The sequence below is a fragment of the Plasmodium gallinaceum genome, assembly GCF_900005855.1.
Source record: "Plasmodium gallinaceum strain 8A genome assembly, contig: PGAL8A_v1_65, whole genome shotgun sequence".
NCBI lineage: Eukaryota > Apicomplexa > Aconoidasida > Haemosporida > Plasmodiidae > Plasmodium > Plasmodium gallinaceum.
The window spans coordinates 325,139-337,627 of record NW_021628225.1 but is presented as its reverse complement, the minus strand read 5'-3'; the positions used below and the strand labels follow the sequence as shown (position 1 = coordinate 337,627).

General features: G+C 17.0%; 5 protein-coding genes across 5 annotated transcripts in view; 3 read left to right on the top strand and 2 right to left on the bottom strand.

Moving 5' to 3' along the window:
* Positions 1–828, top strand: part of PGAL8A_00136700 (conserved Plasmodium protein, unknown function) — a gene marked incomplete at both ends in the record, with an annotated part of 1,954 nt that extends 1,126 nt beyond the window's left edge. Inside the window, 3 exons of the mRNA XM_028674899.1 lie at positions 163–389; positions 486–578; positions 779–828. Coding sequence (XP_028526484.1) covers positions 163–389; positions 486–578; positions 779–828 — 370 coding nt within the window. The remainder of the gene's footprint in view (positions 1–162; positions 390–485; positions 579–778) is intronic.
* Positions 829–944: 116 nt separating this feature from the next.
* PGAL8A_00136600 (conserved Plasmodium protein, unknown function) lies at positions 945–4,730 on the bottom strand (the record flags this gene model as incomplete). The annotated part of the gene is made up of 1 exon (XM_028674898.1): positions 945–4,730. The coding sequence occupies one exon, from the start codon at positions 4,728–4,730 to the stop codon at positions 945–947; it is 3,786 nt and encodes a 1,261-aa protein (XP_028526483.1).
* A 357-nt stretch (positions 4,731–5,087) lies between these two features.
* On the top strand, positions 5,088–7,367 carry PGAL8A_00136500 (conserved protein, unknown function; the record flags this gene model as incomplete). Its single annotated transcript, XM_028674897.1, has 12 exons — positions 5,088–5,163; positions 5,254–5,398; positions 5,520–5,598; positions 5,681–5,786; positions 5,859–5,892; positions 6,011–6,079; positions 6,340–6,404; positions 6,497–6,563; positions 6,701–6,766; positions 6,843–6,944; positions 7,017–7,090; positions 7,225–7,367. The coding sequence occupies 12 exons, from the start codon at positions 5,088–5,090 to the stop codon at positions 7,365–7,367; spliced, it is 1,026 nt and encodes a 341-aa protein (XP_028526482.1).
* Positions 7,368–7,657: 290 nt separating this feature from the next.
* PGAL8A_00136400 (conserved Plasmodium protein, unknown function) lies at positions 7,658–9,979 on the bottom strand (the record flags this gene model as incomplete). Its single annotated transcript, XM_028674896.1, has 1 exon — positions 7,658–9,979. The coding sequence occupies one exon, from the start codon at positions 9,977–9,979 to the stop codon at positions 7,658–7,660; it is 2,322 nt and encodes a 773-aa protein (XP_028526481.1).
* Positions 9,980–10,334: 355 nt separating this feature from the next.
* On the top strand, positions 10,335–12,191 carry PGAL8A_00136300 (GTP-binding protein, putative; the record flags this gene model as incomplete). Its single annotated transcript, XM_028674895.1, has 2 exons — positions 10,335–11,764; positions 11,957–12,191. 2 exons carry the CDS (start codon positions 10,335–10,337, stop codon positions 12,189–12,191), a joined length of 1,665 nt encoding a protein of 554 aa, XP_028526480.1.
* Between the last annotated feature and the right edge of the window lie 298 nt (positions 12,192–12,489).

Here is a 12,489-nt window from a genome sequence, read left to right as displayed (position 1 = left end):
AACCCAAAAATGTTAAAAAAAAAAAAAAAAAAAAAAAAAAAAAAAAGATAATAAAATGGAAAAAAAAATGATAATAAAAAGGAAAAAAAAGAAAAGGATTTTATGAATTTCTTTTTTAATTATTTTATTAATATATGTATTTATAATTATTTAACTTCATAGAGATAGAACTAGAATAAAAAAAATTAGAAATGTTAGTGAAAATGATATGATTCATAAACATAGAATACTAAAATATCCTTATTTTAAAATGAAAAGAATTGGAAGTTATAGTAAAATAATAAAAAATAATGATTTCCTTTTTAATAGAGACATAGAAATTTTGTATGACTATCGATATTGTTCTATATTTGAAAAGTTAAAAGATATTATTTCATTTTATTTAAAAGGTATTTCATAAAAATATATCATTATTAAAAAAAGTAAAATATATAAATATAATTAATAAGACAAAAATAAATATTTTTAAAAAAAATCATTTTTAGGAATAGTTATAAAAGAAAAATGTACTAATGATTTATGTTTTGAAATATATGACTGCTTACAAAATAAAGTATTAATTAAAAGAAAAAATGAAGGTTCTTAAAAAAAAAAAAAAAAAAAAAAAAAAAAAAAAAAAAAAAAAAAAAAAAAGTCAAATAAGATCAAAATATATTAGAAAAAATTAGACAGTTTAAAAAAAAAAAAAAAAAAAGAAAAATCATTAAAAATAGAAATATATAATTAAAAAATACGAAATCAAATAATAAATGTCAATTTATATATAAATTTTTTGTAGAATTAGAAGCTGAAGAATTATTTAAAGAAATGCTTGAAAAAATGAAATAAAATAAATGAAAATACATATTCATAATATCTTAAATTATTAAAATTAATATAAAAATATAATACAATTTTTTTAAACAATAATTTTTTAAGTATAAAATTTTTTTAAATCATAAAAATTATTTTAATTTCCTTTCTTTAGATTTTAACTTTGCAACAATTTTTTTTATTTTCATATCTCTTTTTTCTGCTTTTTTTTTTTTTATTAATTCTGCTTTTTTTTTCATTTCATCAATTTTTTTCAATGTTCTTCTCCTAAATGATATCCATTTTTCTTCACTTTTAGATAATTTTTTTTTTTTTTTATTATAAGATGTATATGTATGATCATTTATTTTTTTATTATTTGCATTATTCTTACTATTAATTAAGTCTTTTTTATTAACTTTATTATTATTTTTAGATTTGAGATAAAATAAATAATTATCTTCATTTTGTGTAATGGAATAAAATAGTTTTTTAAAGACTGCAGCTTTTTGAATATTATCTGCAAAATGATAAAAACATATTTCATTATTATCATTTCGTTCTGATAAATTGCCTACTATTTTTCTTAATTCTAATGTATTATATATTTCATTCATAAAAATGAAGCATGAATTTTTATATGATTTTTCTTTATTTATATAATGTTTTACATTTTTTGAAGTACTTAGTATATCATCATATTCTAATTTTTCAATTTTACATTTCATTTTGATTAATTCTCTCTCTTTTTCATCTACGCATACAATAACTTTTTTCATATTTTCATTCTTTAGAATAAATAATAAGATTTTCATTTTTTTTTCAAAACTATCTGCAAAAACGTTCTCAAAATTGTATCTATATTTTTTCTCTTTTTTATGATAAATATAAAGTTTTAATTTTTCTATTTCACTATCATTTTTATTTATTTTTTTTTTTTTTTTGGTATTTTCGCAATATTTGTCTAAATCTTCATCATCACACTTATTTAATTCGTTTAAATTTTCAACAAAGTTTTCATTTATATTTTCATCAATGTTTTTATCAAATTTTTCATTTATATTTTCATCAAAGTTTTCATTTATATTTTCATCAATGTTTTTATCTATATTTTCATCAAAGATTTCATTTATATTTTCATCAAAGTTTTCATTTATATTTTCATCAATGTTTTTATCAGTATTTTCATCAAAGATTTCATTTATATTTTCATCAAAGTTTTCATTTGTATTTTCAACAAAGTTTTCATTTATATTTTCATCAATATTTTTATCAAAGTTTTCATCAATATTTTTATCAAATTTTTCATTTATATTTTCATCAAAGTTTTCATTTGTATTTTCAACAAAGTTTTCATTTGTGTTTTCAACAAAGTTTTCATTTATATTTTCAACAAAGTTTTCATTAATATTTTTATCAAAGTTTTCATCAATGTTTTCATTTATATTTTCATCAATTTTTTTATCAGTATTTTCATCAAAGTTTTCATTAATGTTTTTATCAATATTTTCATCAAAGTATTCATTTATATTTTCATTTGTATTTTCATCAAAGTTTTCATTTATATTTTCATTTGTATTTTCATCAAAGTTTTCACTTATATTTTCATCAAAGTTTTCATTAATATTTTCATCAATATTTTTATCTAATTTATTGTCTATGTTTTGATTATCATATTTAAAATTGTAGTTTGTTTGTTTTATTTCTTCCAAATTAACTAACGTTTCTTCTTTTAATTCTTGATTATTGATATTGTTATTATGTGTCAAAAATTCATGTTCATTTAAAAATGATTTATTAAATTCGAAAATTAATGAATCTTGTTTTGGATATATATCAAAATATTTAAAAATATATTCATCTTCACTTTCTCCTTCACTTTTACTTTCACTTTCACTTTTTCTTTCATCAGTAACATTTTTCAAATTTTTTTCTTCATTTTTTTTATATAAAATGTAATCTTTAATACCTGATAAAGATACATCACTAAGATCAATTGTTTTAGTAGTAAGAATTTGTTCTTTTTCATTTTTCTCCTCCTCTTCCTTTTTTTTAGAATTATTATCCTTATCTTCTAATAGACTATTATTTATTTTTATATATTTTTCGTTATTTTGTTTATTATCCTTATCTTCTAATACACTATTATTTATTTTTATAGATTTTTCGTTATCTTTTTTATTATCTAGTTCTATATTATTATTAACTAATTTTAATTGAATGTTTATATTAATACAATAAGAGTTAAGTAAATTATTCATTTTATTTAATAAATTATTAATATTATCTGTTTTTATATTGTATTTTTTTAATATTTCGCATAAGCGTTCTTTCTCTATTTCGTATATATTAACTGCAAAGATATGGTGTTTTTCCACTTTATTATTTTTCTTTTTCTTTTTTTTTTTAATAAACACATTTTTATTTAAAATATCATTTATTATATTTTTTAGATCATTTTCATTGTAATATAAATTGTCTTTAATTACCTTTTCTTTAGAATATTTCTTTAATAAATTATTATATTCTTTTTCCATTTCATTTAAGCTATCGTAGTTAATGTTTTTAATATTTTTGTTTTCTAGATTTTTATCAAATTCCTCAACGTTTAAAATAATTTTGTTTTCAGATTGTTTTTTTTGTTGTTCTTTTTTTATAAACTCATATTCCAAATATTTTAAATAATTTATATCTAAAAGATTATCATGTAAGCAATTAAGAAAAATTTTTTTTATCTCTTCTAACTTATATACTTTTAATTTTTTTAAAGAACATATAAAATTCATGTCTTTGTATTTCGTTAATCTAATTATATAAATCATAAAGTCACTACTGAAACATATATCATTTATATTATAATTTTTTACTTTATCTATTAATTTTAAATTTTGTAAAAAATTATATAATTCTTCTCTTTTTCTTCTTTTTCCTAAACAGCAAAAAAGACCACTAATAGAATCAACTAGTCTAAAAAAATAAAAACAAAAAGATTTATATTTTTCATCTCTATTTATTAATTTAGTTATTTTTGTTTTTGATTGACTTTCATTTAATTTTTTAAATATATTTTCTTCCTCATTAAAATTTTCTTGTAAATTATTTATTTTTTCATTATATAAATTAGATGTCTCATTATTATAGAATTTATTTTTATATTTTCCAATTAGTTGATTAGAAATATTCTTATCATTATTTAGAACATCACCTAAATGATCATAAATATTAATTTCTTTTTTACCAGTACTATTAATATTATTATTTATTTCTTTAATAGAATCATTACAAATGTCTAATTTATTTTGGTTGTTAGAATTTCCTTTAATACTAGAATTGTTCATTTCTAAAAAATCTTCATTATTATAATTTTTATCCTTTATATCTTTATAATCAATATTTTTATTTTCATTAGATTGCAAGTTATAAGAACTATTAAAAGTAAAAAAGCTAAGAATATTTGTAATTTCATTAACATAGACTGAAACATCTAAAATATTCTTTGAATAAAATTCTGAAATTTTGAAAATGTAAGAAGAAGTATTTACATCTAAACATTCATTTAATTCTCTTTTTATATATGATCTAACAGATTCATACTTTGTTGGATTATAAATATATTTTTCTTTTTTAATTATTTTAACCTTTTTGTATATATGATATAAATATAAATAATTATAATCTTCTTCTTTAATTGCATTTATAAATTTTTCACTTTTTCCTTCATAATTATTATCGTCAATTTTTTTTGTATTTATATCTATGCAGTCTTTATTTATTTCATTTTGAACTAGCTTAATCCTATTACAAGAAATTTCTTTTTTCTTTTTCGATTTTCTCCAAATAAAATTTTTGTCATAAATTAAAATCTTATTCTTTTTAATGATGAAAGAAAAACATATTTTTAAAAGTATGAGGAATACAATAATTAAATATGATTTCATTAAAATTAAAATTTATTCATATTTTTATTCATATTTTTATTCTTATTTTTATTCGTATTTTCTTATTTATATTTACATTAATTTAAAAAGTTGCAAAAATATTCGTAAAAATGTTAGATAAGAATAATACTTAATTACTAAAGGAATAATGAAAAAAATAATAAAAAAAATTAAATTATCTAATCAAAATTTTTTTGTATAAAAATCTTAAAATGTACATTTTTTTTTTTTTTTTTTTTTTTTTTTTTTTTTTTTATACATTTAATTTTTATGCATAACAAAAAATTTCTGAAAATACCTATTTATTGATATATGTATATTTTTTTTTTTTTTGTAATAAATGAAAAATTTATAAAAATGATAAAATATAATTTGAAATACTGTTGTGATGACATTTGTATTTTTCCTAGTTGTGCCTTGTTAAATTATGATGGTGAAAACGAAAAATTTGTACATAATTTGAAATAATAGTCACATTAATATATACGAATATTATTTCTACCTTTTTCTTTTTTTTTTGTAGATAAATTTAGTGATACTTTTGGTTTAACTGCAGTTTCAACATATCAGCTTAAAAATAATAATAAAAATAATAAGCAAAAAAAAAAAGGAAAAATATATTTATTTAGACTTACGGAAAATATAAGTGAAAATGATAACTCTGATATGTATAAAATAAAATCTTGAATAACTAACTAAATTTCTTTTCTAATTTAATGAAAATATAAATGAATTTTTTATTCTTATTTTTATTCTTATTTTTATACTTATTTTTAATTTTCTTTTTAGAGATTATTTTCTTAGTTATGAGAAAAATATAAATTTTCATAGTGGAGTTCTTCAATCTAATTATATTTTTTCAAATGAAGTATTCAAATAAATTTTTAATTATATGAAAATTATTAATTTCTTTTTTTTTTCTTTTCTTTTTTTTTTTTTTTTTTTGGTAGAATCTATTATTAGGAAGTGTATGTGTTAATGGTTTTTATTTATCAGATGTAAACAAGGGAAATTATGAAAAATTAATTCAAACAAAAGATGAAGAAAATAATTCAGGTTTCATGTTTTAATATTATATTGATAAAAATAGCATTTTTTTTAAATTCTTTTACATTAATTATTCTTTAGGATTATCATTCGAAGCTTTTGATAACAAAACTGAGTTATAATTAAAAAGAAAAAAATGAATAAATAAACAAAACATTAAAAATACATATAAATTAATATTTTACAATTTTTATATTTTACTATTTTTATATTTTTTTTAAATATATTTCTAGAGCAATATGTGTTACTTTTAGTAATGGTGATATTTGTTATCTCGTTGATGGAATAAAAAAAAAATTATGGTTATAAATAAAAAAAAAAAAAAATATATATATATATATATATAAATATATAATATATTTTATTTAAATTATTATATTTATGAAAAATAAAAATTATAAATACAGGAAAGGTCATGAATATCATATATGGTCATGCACATTTAACGGAAGTAAAGATATAATAACAACAGGTTTAAATTTTTTTTATTTTTTTTTTTTTAATATTTTTATCATTTCTTTTAAAAAATGCATTTTTTTTTTTTTTTTTTTTTTTTNTACAGGAAAGGTCATGAATATCATATATGGTCATGCACATTTAACGGAAGTAAAGATATAATAACAACAGGTTTAAATTTTTTTTATTTTTTTTTTTTTAATATTTTTATCATTTCTTTTAAAAAATGCATTTTTTTTTTTTTTTTTTTTTTTTAATTGAAGGCTCTGATGATTGTTCATTTATTATATGGGACTTAAGAACTGACAATTTTGTTCAAAAAAATAAAAAGTAAATTTATGTAATTTATAATTAAAAAATTAAGTATTTATATTTTAAACAAATATCAAAATATTAATTTAATTAAAAATATGTATATATATATGGGTAATCTTTTGTGTCTTTTTTTTTTTTTTTTATTATTATAGATCTCATTCTCAAGGTGTTACTTCAGTCAATTTCGAAATTGTTAATAATCTATTATATACAGGATCGTATGAAAACAATATATATATATATATATTTTTTTTTATTTATTATATTATTTTTTTTTTTTTTGTTTTTTATTAGATATGATAATAAAATTCGTATTTTTGATTTACGAAATATATGTGACCCTTTACAAATAATTGACGTTAATTCATCCATATGGAGACTTAAGTTTTTATATAAGTAAAACATACTTACTAAATATTTAAAATTATATATTAAAATTTCTTTTTTTTTTTTTTTTTTTCTTAACAGAAATAAAAAATTAAACAAATTATTAGTTGCAGCTTGTGATGGAGGAGCAAAAGTTTTTAAGAAAATAAATGATGGTATATTAATATAAAAAAAAGATAAAACAAATAATAAAAAAAATATTAAGTATTTATTTTTAATAAAAACAATATAATTTTATATATTCACAATTACATTTTACTACTTTTTTTTTTTTATATGACTTTTACAGAATTTATTTTTAAAAAGGGTGTAACGAATAATAATGAATTAACTTACGGAATTGATGCCATTGATATTCCGAATAAAAAAAAAAAAAAAAAAATTTATTTTACTTGTTCTTTTTATAATAAAGAAGTACAAATGTGGATTTAAAAAAAATAATATAAAACAATTTAAGTAAAAAAATGTATATACTTATTATGTTTTTAATATATATAATAATTAAATTAATTATATATATATATATATATGAATAATAAAATTTCCTCTATAATTTATATATTACACATATGATAATTCTCCTCTATTATTTTATTTATTTATTTATTTATTTTTTTTTTTTTCTATTATAATACATTAAGAATATACTTTTCTTAAAATTATTTTATATTTATTTGTTTGTTTTTATAACTTTCATGTTTTCTCATACTGCATTTCGTTTCTTAATAATCTTCATTTTCTTTATTATTGTCAATATTTTCTCCAAAATAACTTTCTCGTTCATCATTATTTTCATCATTATTTTCATCATCCTTTTCACCGTTATTATTATTTAGAATTTCAGAATTTTCATCTTCATCATCTTCATCATCTCCCTCATTATGTTCAATGTCTCCATCTGTTAGTTCCTCATCATTTTTTATATCATTATCATCCTCACTAGTGTGAAATATATCTATCCATGTTGTAATATATAATAAAATTTCATTAAATTTTTCTAATGTTTGTAATGAATAATTTTTATCTATATTGTATATGAATGGGTAATCAAATTTTTTATAATAAAAAAAATGTTGAACGGATGTAGATATTACATGATTTTTTTTATTATTACATTCATCTAAAAATATGAATAAACATGATCTTTTAAAAAAATTAATATCAAAAATATTTTCTTCTTTGTTCATCATAAAGACATGATTTTTAAAAATATTATTTATAGAAAATAATGGCACAAAATTTCTGTTAAAAACATGAGAAAATTTAATTTTATTTAAATTAGCAAATAAAAATTCTTCTTTCTTATTTTTACAGAAATTCAATAATAAATTGTCATCATTATTATTCATAAATTCATAAAAAAATTTGGTACTTTTGTTATCTAAACAAATAACATACAAATTCTTTATATTGAAGTAAAATAGCATTAGCATAAGTATTCTAATAATAATCATCTTGTTTTTGGAAAAATTTTCATTATAATTTATATGTGGATAAATAGTAAAACTTTGAGATAAGTAAGATATCTTATCACATATATTTCTTACACTGATGTTTAAATTTTTCTCGTTTCCGCTTAATATTAGTACACCTTTATTTGTATCAACATTTAATTCATTAATTTTAGGTAAATTTTTATTTTCATCATCAATTTGGTTTGATAAATTTATAATTATTGATTTACTCTTTCTTTTAAAAAAATTATGGTCATTTAATTTTGGTATACATATATATGAGAAATTATTTTCAATATTTTTTATAATATCGCTTTCCTCCTCTTTAGAGAAAGAATTATTTTTTTCATTTTTATTTATAGCATTTATTTCATTATTATTTTTTATTTTATTATCTTCTGATATATCATTTCTATGTATTTTTTTAACAAAATTTTTCATAGATTTACTTAATAAAGAGCAATTATAATTATGAAAATTAAAATTGTGAATCTTTAAATCATTTAAAAAATTGTTCTTGTTTAAAATGTTAGCTATATTCAAGTTTTTCAAATTATCAAAATTTTTATTTAGAATTGATAGCCTTTGTTTTACATCTATTATTTCTTTAATACTTTCAATAGACAATTCTTTATCTAATTTTTCTAAATTATAATTATTTTCTTCTAAATTATTAAGATTATCATGATCACTATTTACATCATTCAAGGAAACTTTGTTTATTTTATTAGTATAACTATTATTTTCATCATCAATATTTTTACTTATTCTAGATTCATTACTATTGTATTCTGTATAATTGCTGTCATCATTTTTATTAACCTTTTCCTCACAATTATCATCTTCATGAACTAGTGAAACGTGTTTATTTATTTCTTCTGTTTTCTTTTCTTTTATTTTCTTTAAATCATGAATGGTGCTTTTATAACTTTTTAAATACTTATATTTCAAGTATATAATATTTTTGTATATTTCATTTTTTAAAACATGTAATTCCCGTTCAGAAATCGTATTAATAAAATTATCATCAATATTTAAAAAATACCTACCTATACTATCATCAATATATACTTTTTTATTTCTAGTTTTCGCTTGAACTTCTAAAAATAAACTAATTTTATTATAATTATTATCTTTTTCATCATCAATTTTATTTTCTTCCAGTTGTTTTTTTAATAAAATATTTAATAAATCATAATTTAAATTGCATAAATTTAGTATATTATTTTTCTTTTGTTGTTCAATTCTTATAATTTCGTCTCTTTTTTTATATTCTTTATTATCAGAATCACAATCTTTCTTTACATTGTTATTTAAATTTTCATGTAAATTAGTAGTTTTTTTATCTACTTCTTTATTATTTTCTTCTTTTTTTTTTTTTTCTTCCTCATATTCATTAATTATTTCATCTAATATTTCTTCATATTCACAATTTCTGCTTTTTTCTAAATAATTATAATTATCATTGCTATTGTATATTTTAATATTTCTTAAATTACTAATTTTATTTACTTTTAAGTTATAAAAAGTTTTTTTTCTACTTGTTAAAAATAAATTACAAAAATAAAAAAAGCAGTGAAAACTTTTCATTAAAATAAAATTAACTTATTAGGTAAATTTAGGAATATTAAAAAAAAAAAAAGAAATTAAAAAGGGAAAATATAATAAATGGAAGTTTCATAAAATTATTCTTACCAAATGAATGTTCTTTATAAAAAAAAAAAAAAAAAAAAAAAAAAGGAGAGATCTTTAAAAATAAGTTTTAGTAAAACTATTTATTTATATAAAAAAAATGTATAATACAAAGATACTTTTATATTAAAAAAAGTACTATATGAGAAAAAAAAGAAAAAAAAAAAAAAAATAAATTTTTTTTTTTACCATTTTTAAAAGTTATATGAATTTATTAAGATGCTAAAAAAAAAAAAAATGATTATATTTTCAAATGGTAAACTTTTTTAAATCTATAAATGAAATTTTGCTGAAAAAAAATAATTTACGTTTAAGAAATAGTATATTTGAAAAAAAGAAACATTTTTATAGTATAAAAATAGTTGATACATTGAAAAATAAAAATGTAAAAGTGTATGATGATTTAATAAAAAAAAAAAAAAAGGTAGAGAAAGAAAAAGATAAATTAAAAAAAGAAGAGAGTAATTTAATGAATACGAAAAATGATTTATATGAATTGAATAAAAATAAAACCATTTTTTATGAAAGTGAAAGAATTATTAAATGTGTAAGTGGGAATGGAGGAGATGGAACTATAAGTTTTAAAAAATACAAAAGAAAAGTTTTCGGGGTATTAGGATTACCTAATGGTGGTAAAGGAGGAAATGGTGGTAGTATTTATTTATGTTATTTAAACATAGATAGACAAAAAAAGAAATCAAAAAAAGCAAATAAAAATGATTTAAATAAACACCTATATATTAATAATTTGAACGAATTACCATGCGTTTTATCTGCAACAAATGGAGAAAAAGGAAAGTCAAATCAATTAAGGGGAAAATGTGGAAGTAACATTTTTATTTATTTAAATAAAATATGCCATGTTTATAAACTTTTTCCAGATACAGATGATAATAGTAACGTAAATTCCTCGAAAAAAGAAAGTCTAAATAACCATTCAGAAAATGATATTTCTGAAAACAAAGAATTAAATAATCATAACACTTTTGATAATGACAGAATAAGTGGAAAAATAATACAAAGACTTAACAGTTCTATGAATAAAGAATCAATGAATAATAATAATTTAATAAAAAAAAATTTGAATGAAAGTGCGATTAATTATAGCTCGAATTACGAAGAAAATGTTTATAATATTTTAAAAAAGAATGATCCAGTATATATTAAAAGAAATAATCATATTTTAAAAGAAATTATGAACTTTGATAAAAAAATAACAAAAGAAATATATTTAGGACTTTTAAATGAAAATAATGATTGTATATTACTTTCAAGAGGAGGAGTAGGAGGTAAGGGAAATAATATGAAGGATACTTTTTCATATGAAAAAGGAGAAAAAGGCGAAACTAGTTATATAAAAATTGTTTGTAAATGTATAAGTGATATTTGTTTTATTGGTTATAGTAAATCAGGAAAATCTACTTTGTTATCATTAATTACTCATAAAATTTACACAGTTAATAATTTATATATATTAAAAAAAATTTATTTTAAAGACAATTTTCAAATATCTGTAGCTGATTTTTTTAATTGTAATGATGATTTAAGAAAAAATAAAAATGAAGAAAATATATCTACATTTTATATTAACCAAAATTTATTTAAATATTTAGAATTAACACATTTAATTGTTATTGTTCTTGATTTTAACCATAATTTGATTACCCAGTTTTATAATATTAGGTATTTTTTTATGTGAATTCGAATTTAATATGTTACAATAATTAATATATATAGAAAATAAATATATGTTTGTATATATATTTTCTTAAAATTTTTAATAGATATATAAGAAAAGTTATAAAAGATAATAATGATACATAAACAAATATATGCTTAAACGAACATTTTTTTTTTTTTTTTTTTTTTATTTAGAGAGGAAATGAAAAAAGATGAAAAGATTTATCGGAAACCATATATTGTTGTTATTAATAAATGTGATATAAACTTTAAAGAAAATATAAAGAAAGCTGAAGATTCATTTAATGAAATAAAAACATATGATAATAATGTTTCCATCTTTTTTATAAGCGCAAAATACGCAATAGGAATAAATGAATTTGTTAGTTGCTTAAGAAATTTTATACAAAAATTAAAGCAAAAAAATTAATTTTCCTATGTTCATTAAAAAAAAAGACAAAAAAAAAAAAAGAAGAAAAAAAAAAGAAGAAAAATTAAATCATAAAAATAATAATACGATAAGCAAATTCAGTCAAATTTTCAGTGCAATTTTGCACTTCATTATTAAAATATATGCATATTCAAATATAAATGAAAATTATCAATTATATTTGTTAATAAGACTAATAAAACAAAAAAAAAAAAAATTTTTAAATATAAATGAAAAATATCAGATATATTTTCTAGTAAAATAAACAAAAAAAAAAAAAAAAAAAAAAAAAAAAAAT